Source organism: Charadrius vociferus, unplaced genomic scaffold (genome assembly GCF_000708025.1).
Source record: "Charadrius vociferus isolate BGI_N301 unplaced genomic scaffold, ASM70802v2 scaffold72, whole genome shotgun sequence".
Lineage (NCBI taxonomy): Eukaryota > Metazoa > Chordata > Aves > Charadriiformes > Charadriidae > Charadrius > Charadrius vociferus.
Window position 1 is genome coordinate 4,969,405 of NW_009647830.1, and position 11,497 is coordinate 4,980,901.

General features: G+C 37.6%; 1 protein-coding gene across 1 annotated transcript in view; it reads left to right on the forward strand.

Moving 5' to 3' along the window:
• KITLG (KIT ligand) overlaps window positions 1-6,357 on the forward strand; it is a 34,546-nt gene extending 28,189 nt beyond the window's left edge. Inside the window, exons 7-9 of the mRNA XM_009882659.1 lie at window positions 5,350-5,459; window positions 5,963-6,039; window positions 6,318-6,357. Of these exons, the coding sequence (XP_009880961.1) occupies window positions 5,350-5,459; window positions 5,963-6,039; window positions 6,318-6,357 (227 nt within the window). The remainder of the gene's footprint in view (window positions 1-5,349; window positions 5,460-5,962; window positions 6,040-6,317) is intronic.
• The last annotated feature ends 5,140 nt before the right edge of the window (window positions 6,358-11,497 follow it).

Below are 11,497 nucleotides of genomic sequence, written 5' to 3' on the forward strand. Positions count from 1 at the left end.
CAGCGATGGCTGCAAATAACGTGATGAGCCCAGGGCCAATTATGAGGGGGCCAAAGAGCGCATACTGGTCTCTCTCAGGTCTGAACATGTGATAAATTTTTGCTGTCGCTGTTAGAGGAAGAATATGGAGCCACAGCCTGAAGCAGTGGGGGTGGATCAAGGAGCCAAAAGAAAGACAGATAGATTACAGGAGCATTGCAGGTGAAAGGAGTTTGACCCAGTACGGTAACAGGAGCAATGCCAGGCAGCGCAGCGGCGTGTGGCACCTGTGTCTGTACTGTGGAGGGGAGTACAGAAGCAGGTTTATTAATCTTATTTTAAAACTAGAACTGATGATCAAGTAGGAAAAAAAGCCTAATTAAAATAATGCAGTAAGTCAAAGAAATTGCTTGGCTGGCCATATGCTGTACAGGTGTGTCTTAACTGATTATCATTCTCCTAAGCAATTTATTAGAAAATTGGATATTAGTTAACAGCCTTATGTAGAAATGACATGAGGACTGCATGGCTGGGGCTGGGCACAGTTTGAACTCATAATCAGATTAAATTACATTAACTTGGACATTGGACGCTGACTGGTTACACTTTAGTTATTTGTTTAGAGTTTTTTGCAGGGAGAGACCTGTGGCATCTTTATTGGCATCTCTGTCTTACTCCCTGAAAATGGTCTTCAGTAGTGATTTTAGTTTTGTCTTGGCTTTATTGCTGAGTAAGTTTACTTCTTTACTTAATCCCTACCTTCTTGGAAGGAACAACAATGAATAAACCTTACTACTTCCCATGTGAAGAGTCCCCAGCACAGGGGACCCTGTCTGCTGGCTTCAGTACTGTTCTCAGCAGAACAGCACCACTAGATTGAAATTTCAAAAAGGAAAACATTTGGAGAACAGGGGAAACCTGAGGAAAACAAAGTATCTCCAGACACAAACTACTGCAATATTTTCTTTTTAAATGACCCTCATTAATTTAAAAACATTTTAAATTGAGCTATTTAAATTTAATGGTTTCTGGACCATTTAGAAGCATTTACTGTTTGCAAAAGAACCCCTCCAGATTAATAATAATTTTTCAATCTATTAATAAAGTCTCTGTAGTCAGATGACTTGAACTGCTCTTAATTCTAAATTCAACTTAGACAAACCTGAAGTGCATCATCTAATAAAATCATTTGTGAAATAATTATCATACAAATTGTATATAATATAAAATAGCTAAATTACATTTCTTCATGTTGTTGATACATTTGTTGAAAGAGTTATATTTCATGACTTCATTGTTATTACACAACAATAAAATTAACTACTATAATAGAGTAGAATCTTGCCTAAATCTACACCAAAAGTCTTACCTCAACTAAGCGTAAAATGGAACAATTATCCTGTTTTAATTTTATTTTGAATGGCAATAGTGCTGTTTTCATCCTTGTAATACTGAATGTAGATCTGTGGCATGTTCCCACTCCATCTTTTCCCCCATAAAATTCTCAAAACACCACCACCCCCAATTTACTTAGGCTGGTTTGTTTTCTTCTGTTTGTAGTCTAATTTAAATACCAATTAACTGTTTAAGTCCCAGTCTCATTGATATTTCTCAGAATCATTATATCATGCTTAGCCTCGAGAATTCAGATGAGATGGTTCCCGTTTAAAGAACAAGTGTCAGGATAAGAAGTCTTGAGTCCTGATCTCTTCTTTCAGTGGTTGAACCAAACAATAAATAGTAATCTTTTCTCTTTTTTTTCCCATCAGATGAATCTCATGTTGCTCTGATTAAAGCTTCACCAGCTAGAACTTCCTAGCTGTTACTAACACTTCTTACTCAATTTAGTGCCATGGTATTATTTATATTTTCATGGAAAGTTCAGTGTTGATTTTTTCCATTTTTGCCTATCATTTCCTCACAATAATTTAGCTTTATTATTCAGTACTGAACAGCTCAAAGAACGTGTAAACACAGATATCTCTATAACTGTTTTTAGGAAGAAGGTCTACTTTTATAATTAAGCAAAGAATACCATAGTTTAATTCTGTAATTGCACAGCAATGTGAAAATGTTCACCTAAGGCTTAATGCAATTGGTGTTGCCTTCTGTGCCTTTGTTCCAACTTCGTAGTTAATGGAGAACTCTAATGAACAGGTGAGAGCTGCTCTGCATTTTTATAGATAAGATCTTGTGGTAATTGTGTTGGAGCTGAGCAGAGGTAAACTGAAAATTCCTTTGGGACATACATGGCAAAAATGGAGCCAGTGCTTTGAATCATAATTGGTTGCTAAACCTGCACGCATGGCTCAAGGTGGAGAGCAGCTCAACAACTTTATTGTGTGGCTGAGTGGCTTTTAATGTAAATATACTTTGTTCACAGCTTGATATCCCAATGTCCATGAAGACAAAACATAACATCAGATGAGCTCACTTCCTTAGGGAATCTTCCACAAGGTGCAGAGTGAGAGCTCTGATTGATGCTGGCCTGGTTCCATTCCCCTTTTGCACCTTGCTGGATAGAGTCTATTTTAAATGAATAATAAACTAACTGCAAAGCCAGGACTTCCTCTGGCGTTGCCCAAGGATTTCACAAAGTTACTGATACACCTGGTTCCTCCTATTCCTTCTCCTACTCTGCCTTTACAGCTGCTGGGAGTGGGAATCTTTCTGTGTAGAGCTCTCAAGTTTCTAACAGAGGAAAAGGTCCCTAACGAAGGAATAAAAACCTATTGGCAGTTAGCTTGCTTTCCTTATCTCCCTTTTCTTCATTAGGACACAGGTTCCTGGGAGGTTCTCTGACTGAAAATTCTCCAACCTCCTCTGTTTTAGATATTACTATAAATAAAAGGCACATGAAGAAACCTGCCATGACTCATTTCATTTTCTCCAGATCTTTCAAGAGACTTTTTTCTAGACTTGAAAGTGAAATTAAATAATGTGTTGTGGCTTGCGTTTTAAGGTGGTTATGGGTTACTTAACTTTCAAATTAATTCATACGCTATCAAGTTACAAAAAAAAAATATTTTTTTTTAATTTCTAAAAGGTAGGCTGGGGAGGATGTCACAATTTGACTGTCTTTAGGCTCTGTCCCTGTGTTGCAGGTCCCCACATAGAAAGCTAATTATGAATTCCTCTCAGTTTTCCATAGATGCTGAAGAAAACACCTGCATTGGAAATACCTTCTCAGAAATCAGATCTTTCCACTTCTAGATGCCTCATTGTAAAGGGAGCTCTTCTGTTGTCTAAGGCGCCCTAAAGTTTTTGAAAAATAATTGTAAAAATGAAAGTGCCACTACCACTGATCGCCCTGCATACACAACATTTCTCTAGAAGTTAATGTAAAAATTAGTGTGCTTGCCATGACATGCTGCCCAGCATTGCAGAGTAGGCAGAGGATTTCTGAGGTTGCGCACTCTACCATAACATGTTATCAAATAAATTATGCTCTATATTACCTGAAGAGTTTTTCCTTTGATTTTTATTTCACTTTTCCATTTTTTCTGAAGTTTGCTGGGCAGAATCCCAAAAACATCACCATCCCCATAGTATTTACATAATTCAGTTGTATAACTCAGTGGTCTTTCATTGGGAAGAATGTCTACATGGTGTTAGACAAAGCAGTGTTGCATTTTTCTTGACTAGAGCACAAGACCAATATAGGAATTTTCTTCTGAGAATATGCTGAGAATACAACTCAGATAAAGTAATGACAGGAGATTTTTTTTTAGATGTTCAGGCTGGCTCTGCCCTACCTGAGCTTGTCCAGATTTCTTGAAGGTCAGTCCTGCAAGCAGACATCCTCTATGCATAATGTGGGACGGACAGTTTGAGAAAAGATATGCCCCTCCCATTAATTTCTGCTCTTGGTTTTAATGTCTGAGCAGTCAGAGGCGGACTAATCGATAGCCTCTCTTTTTCAGCTGCTGTTCACTTGTGTAGCTATCTTTCCCTTCTTCTCTGTAGATAGATTTATTTTGTGGTAAGTTAGCATTGGCTTTGCTTGACCAATGTTTCCTTTTAGTGCGCTGGGTAAGCAAAATTCAAGCCCCTATAGACAGAACCTAGAGTTTGTAAACAGTGTATGAGATACAGAGATACATGTAGTGTATAAGTATATAAGATGCAGACTTTTTGTTTTCGTACTTTTTAGTTCTGTCTACCATGAGTCTAGAAAGCACAGCTGAATTTCAGAGATAGAAAAGAACATTTGTGTAAAAGCTTGCAAACTGTTAACAAGAAAATTCCAGAGTTGAAAATGAGTTGCTAGTTAGTTGTGAGAATGCTCCTTTCTAAAGTGTTTTCATAGAAGCTGTTTAATAATGTACTAAATGCACATTGCTTGACCGAGTATATCATACCGTACATGCTTCGACATTTGCTGTTTGCATGAGTCACACAAATTTCTAGTGTTACCAGTCCATTTTCATTTCTGTATCTAATCACCTACACTTTTTCAGTGCTTACAGTTTGGTTCTTTTCCTGTAATCTGACAATACACCCACCATTCGAGCTGCAGACACCAAATCTTGAAATGAACTAAAACTGGGTGGACTGTGTCTAAACTAGCAGTCTCCTGTGGCTCACTTTGCATTTCAGAAGGTGGATCCCCGGCTGACTCTGTAGGACTTTTCACATCCTGCTCTTGATTAAATAACTGGAGGGCCACATTTTAGTCTCAGCATGCGTACAGCTCCCTGTGAGGGGAATGGAATTGATTGTGAACATAAAAGACTAGGATTGGGGCTCTTCCGTATAAAATGTAAAACACTGTCAAAAAACAGTAGCAACAAAATAACACACAGCTAGGCTTCAAGGTACAAGGGCTTGATCTTACTGAAGTCAGGGGGACCTTTGCAGTCTGCCATTGAAAGTGAAGTCAGGCTTATTTTGTTAAATTAACCTCCCTCGAGAGGCCTCAGGTTGGTCGTTCATTAGGCAAGGCAAAGTGTCTATCTGCAGCCAGTGGGATGCATCTTATGGAACTTAAGCAAATGCACGAAGTGACAGATATATTCTCTTCCAAAGAACTACTTTGTGTTACAAAATAAGACCTTTAAAAATTGATAAAGCCAAAACTTTGAAGTTTGGGAAAGAGAAAATTCTCTACAAATGACAAAAAGAGAATTAGTGTTAGAACTATTCCACACAGCTGTTCTGGAAATGAGAGGACCGTACTTGTGGTCAAACATTTCCTGAGATTTTGTATGAAGTGCACCTTGTGTACACAGCACTTTGAAGTATCTGTTCTGCTATTTAAGTTGCTGTTATGTAGGTGGTGCATAAAAGTGTTCTTGCTAATAGTGTTGCCCTGAAGATAGTTTTCTGCTATAAATCTGTCTTCACTAACGAGAACATCTGTAATTACAGAAGAGGCACTTGGCTTCATTAGCAGCTCCAGCCTGCAAGGGATCAGCATAGCACTGACATCATTGCTGTCTCTTCTTATTGGCTTTATTTTGGGAGCCATATACTGGAAGGTAAGAACTACTACATTTAATTGCTTACATAGTGATACTACATCTCGTAGCTATGGGGAGGTGGGAAGAGCAGAACCGTTCTGCATTTGAAAGCAAGAGACATCTCTTTTGATCTTCACTGAACTGTGTGACACGCAAATGTAAATCTATGTTGTCAAATTCTTGGATTCCACCACCAAAGTGCAAATCCTGTCTTATCAGCATGATAGCTGTCTAATTGGAAATTAAAAACATGGGATTCCCCCAATTTCCCAGTTCTCCTATTATATCTTAAGAAGAGGATTCATTTGCTTTTGCCCCTTATGCCCCTGCTTACAATACAAAGGCTTTGATAGTAAAATTATACCAGTAGCAGATGTATGTTAGAGGACAAGATTTGGCCTACATTTTGGAAGATGACTTTGATATTGAAAATCTGAAGCAAATTGAAACATACAACAACTGTTTAGGGAGTTGTTAAAGAAAGCTTTAGAATATTTATATTTAATGCATTTTCTGCCTAGAAAACACATCCCAAACCCAGACCAGAAAGTGATGAAACTACACAGTGTCATGACTGTCAAGAGGAAAATGAGATAAGGTACATTGTTTCACTTTATATACATATATGCAATTTTCCTTAAAAGGAAATTTAAACAGGTTACATTCTCCATCAGACATATTCTTAAATATATGACATATGTTTTTTTCTCCCTCCTCCCTGAGAAATTTCTAGTATTCATCTATAACTAGGAAGACCTAACAGCAAACATAAATTCTTATACTTTGTGTTCCCTTTTATTGTAATGAACTGATAAACCCTTCCATTCTATTTCCTTGAAACACTAGCATTGTAGTAATAAAGTACCCTTTTTTCAGTATGTTGCAGCAAAAAGAAAAGGAACATCTACAAGTGTAGCTGTTGCTTTTTCTCCCTCAACACTGTTACTGTTTCGTGTACTGGTAAGTTGATACAGTTGAGAGTCTTACTATATGCTTAATAACTTTCAGCTGCTGAAATATAAAGGGATTCAGAGCCCATTTTGGGGAAAAAAAAACAACAATCCAACAGCAAAACTTGTTATCAGTAGACTTCATTTGTACCTAAGATCTTTAGCAGCTAATTTAATTAATCCTGTATCATTAATTTAGGCATTTTACTTTCAACCTTAATGTTACAAAATGAAATATGCCCAGATTGCAAAATGAAGGACAGCCGCTGCTTCTCCTTTTTGACATGAAAGCCAATACAGAGAAGTCTTCAGCTGTTGTCCTACAGCTGTTTCAAAGCAACGTGACCTAAAAAACACAATCCTTAAACTAGTGAGTGAGTGTAGGAGAACAGGCCAAGTAGAGCTGAGTTTCTATTAACTGTTACTTACTCAGCACAATTTGCAGTCTCTGATGTATCTTATCCGATACATCAGTCTGGCTTTGGTATTTAAGAGTGAGCAGCAAAGGCAAGTGAGCTTGCTCGGTCCCAACTGTCCTCTGCAGAATGGTGCACGCGAGAGTTGTGCTGTACTTAACCCACAGCATCTCCAGCAAGGAGGATTCAGGCAGCGCTGAATGCTTCATTTTATATCATGAGTGGAAAGAACAGCATAAAAGTATAACAGGCAATCCAGGTTTTGCAGTTCATCCTGTAGCAGTCACTTCCAGGTGTATTCCAGAGCATTCGTTGTGGTCAGGTGAGCTACAACTTGAGAGATTTCTAGCGTCCTTAACTGCTTTGTTCTAACATCTGCTTACTGAGAAGGGAAATCATCTCTGCATTGGACAAGTCGTTTGATTTTTCCAAAGGTGTAAACTCAGTTTGGCACTGGCTTGTCCAGATGACTTCAAAGGGAAGTTTGCTGCCAGAGATTGCCAGATAACAAAATGCACAAACGTAACAGTTCTGTAAAACTGTGAGAGTTGCTTCATTGCCATAGACGACATCAATGAGCTTTTGCAAGCAAGTGTGGTCTTGGACCAGGAGAGTACATCTAATAACGATTTTTCTTTCAGAATAAAGGAATGTCTATGGAAGTGTCATTGAATTTAACCATTTCCAAAATTATAAGAAAAAATGTCTATGTCATCTGTATGTGAAAAGCTCTACTGTTTAGTAATACAGAGAGGAAAACTAATCAGCAAAATTGTAATTTCTGGTTTTTTTCTTCAGGCAGGTAACAGTTCCATGTTCGCTTCATAAATGAAGCAGCTTTAAGCACATTCGTATTCCTTCTGGAGTGACAGACTGAGTCTGCATCTGTTGTTGCTGCCCATGACTCCATAGACATGATATAGAAATGAGGACAATTTGCGTTTGTTACTGTGAAACCAACACTGAATTGAACAACGACAAGAAGAGTGTGCACTTAGCAGGACTGTATCTTGTGTGAATATCTACCTTGTGTGGCATTTGGGGATTTTCAATTGCATTAATACTTGCAACTGACTCTGCCAAACAAAGTACATGTCCTGAACAAAAAGCATCTTTCAAATGCCTCCAACTATGTGTAATCATTGAAAGTCATAAATACCTTTGCATCCTTAATTTAAGTTCTGTGTCCTCTACCTTACCTTGGTGTCTTCAGATGGAGTTCTCTGAACTGACAGAAAACGCAGAAATGGATACAGATAACATACTCTTCAATATTGTATATAAAACTTGAAAGAAAAATCATGCCACAGCCCCGTGTTCTAGCCTTTTACTTATAAGGAGCTGTGTTTATGCCTGGCAAAGGTCGTGTGTACAGCAACATGTGGTCTCTGTCGAGTGCCAGGTGGCTGGTTGCCCACCCCAGAAAGCCTCAAGAATTCATCAGCGTTGGTGGTCTCTTATTCAGGGGAAGCAAATACTGGATGAAGACAAAGTAAACATGAGGTGAATGTACCTCATGGAGCTTGGAAGCATTAAGAGTAACTCCTGGGTATGTGAACACTGGTGAAATTTCCAGCCATGCCAAGGGAGGTGAAAGTAAAGAGTCTGAATTGCGTTCAAACATCAGAATAAAGACAAACCCATGAAATGCATTTTAAATGCTGAAGATGCATGCCATTGATACCTTGTCTTTGAATGTATAGCATAGAAAATCTGAAAGTTCCTGAGAGTGTATTTAGCTTTTACTTACATCAGCTGTAATTAATGTTTGCATTGTGTTTTAAGTGATTAGTAAACTTTAATATCCTGGAATTCTCCACTCTTAAAGTTAATTCTCTTGAAACCAGAGAGAAAGGCTTTGTTTCCCACTCGTCTTCTGCATCTACTGCTGTTATAGCATCCATGGAATCAGTACAGGACTGATGTACAGACATGCATTTTCAAGTAAATCCTAAAAATACCATGGTAAAAGTTACAAGTGTAGTTGTGCATCTTTTCATCTTGGTTCTTTCCAGGTAATAGGTATGAATTATTTATCTGTATTAGGGGTTTGCACTTCAGAAGGTAAATGTGGCTCACTTCAGATGACAAACGCGTCTGTCATCAAACTGACCAGATCAGGAAGTTTAAATAACTTGAAAACTTAAAAAATACCCACCACCTTTTTAATGTTTTGCATAAAGTTGAAGTTCTCTTTAAAGTGTATAGTTACTTAATTTTTTAAGAATTCTTGTGGAAATTTTAATCATTTGCTGAATTTTCTGAGAACCATGCATAAAAAGAATATGACATACATATAATATATACGTGTGTGCGTGTGTGTGTGTGTGTGTGTGTGTATTATTGGTAAAACTGATTTGTCTTTCATATTTACCAAACAGAAAAAACCTCAAAACCTCAAAACCTTACTATGTTTGATGACAGAGCTTATGTGTGCATGTGGAATTTTGACCCTACTGAGATCAACATCGAAACTTCTCGTGAATTCACTGATACAAGGATTTGATCATGTGGAACTACTTTTTATTTATACTGAGGCCTTTTTGCACTTCCTGGGTGTCAGAAAAGGGTCCTCAAGTGCTGCTCAGCTGGTATAAATTAGTAAAGTTCCATTAACATTAACAGAGCTTTGGGGTTTGCATCATCTGAGGAACTCTTAGACTAGATCAAAAGGGGCCTACTGGGAGAATTAGGCCTTCATTTTTATTCAGAAGATCATAGAATCAGAGAATTATAGAATCGTTATGGCTGGAAAAGACCTTTAAGATCATCAAGTCCAACAGTTATCTAGCTCTGCCAGGCCCACTTCCAAACCATGACCCTGAGCACCGTATCTAGATGGCTTTTAAATACATCCAAGGATGGTGATTCAACCGCTGCCCTGGGCAGCCTGTCCCTATCTTTGATAACCCTTTCAGTATGGAATTTTTTTCTAATGTCTAACCTACACCTCCCGTGGCGCAACTTGAGGCCATTTCCTCTTGTCCTAATTGCTAGACCACTCACTAGAAATAATCAAGGTTGCTCATCGCTTCTAAAAAGCAAGTGCATCCCAAATTTTAGCTCTGCAAAAGTCAAACAACAGAATTCCCCATCTGCAGCTCATTTTCATTTGACATTGTGTAATTCATTACTCACAAGGCCCTCAGACTTTGTTTCAAACTTATTTAAGAGTTACCCTGAAAGAAATGTCAGCATGACCTAATTGATGGGAAATTTGCACCTTACTGGTAGCGCAGAGAATAACTGCCTATTGATTTTAACAGAGCAGAAAAGTATCCACAGTAAATGGAAGCAATTATCTTTACACATTTTACAAAAACCTTAAATACTTCTTGTTGCTATACCAGATGTTCTCAAAGCAAGCTAAAGCATTCGATGTTTTACAGTATTTTTCTTAGATTCAGTTAAACAAAAATCTTGTATTTATTAATGCTTTGTTCATAATAATGTTAGTTTTCTTAAATGCATTTTCTCCAGAAAATCAAACACACAAAAAATTTGCACGTTGGTGTGCTCCAAATTTTACTTTGATGTTCAAAATGTACGATATTTTAGTCTCCTTAGTCTACTGTTTAATACTATAGAAAATATCAGTTGTAAATGGAAACGTACATTAATCCCAGATAGACTGCTGCAAAATGTTAACCTTCCAAGAGTAACACCTTCAAATAGTAGCTAAGTCACTTTCAAATAATATCAGATACTTCCAATCTCATTCACGGAGCAGGGCAAATTTAAGGCTACTTGAGAAGAGAAAGAAAATTCATGTATAAACCTTGCAACTTCTCATCACAAACATTGTTCTTTGAATATGCACAAAAGTAATATGCCACATGGAGTAGCAGAACTGCTGTTGGAGCTCATGGTTTTCCTGTTCTCTGCACCCCCTTTTGAGAGATCTGAACACAACATTGGGTGTTCTCAATCATTTTACAAAGTAGAAGGGCGCTTCTAGACATTTGTGGATACAGTGGATAGCACAGCACTTCGAAATGTGATCGTGAAATTATTTGAAAGTTTCTGTCCCAAATTTGTCTGCCCACTGAGGAGGCCCTTGCTTTGGACGTAAGAAATTTAGAAAGACTACTGGCTTGTGAGACATCTTTAAAACCAATGAAAAAAGAGAAAGTTATGGCTCAGTGGGAGCAGGAAAGGCAGAAAAAGGCCTTATGTAAGCTATTTAACTTGTGAAGAGTGATCAGTTTTTCAGTCTTCTTTTGGGGTAGACAGAGCCCATGCATCAACACAGTTATAAAACAAATGCCCTTTCTCTTAAGATGAAATTCGAGAAAAGTGAGTGTTGTATTTTTTATACAAAAGTCAACTAAATTTGTTTTTCAGATATCTGTGGTTTTGTGAGAAACTAACATTTTTAGGTTTCCTTTGGAATAGTTGAACTTTGCATGCAATTAATAGTGGCCTTGTGAGAATAAAAAGCAGATAGTGATATACTGAGTAACTCGATGTGCTACTTTAGATGTGTGTTTACTTGAATAAATTAATGGTACTTATTTCATCACAAGGTCATTTTATAAGTAAGCTTATAAAATGTGCTATACTATGGAGTATATGTACAACCTGCACATTTTTAGATTCTGATCTTCACCAGCTCTGTTTTCTCTGTTGCTCTCTCTTTGTAATACGCTGAAACTGTTCAGTACACACAATACAACTATTAAATTGAAAA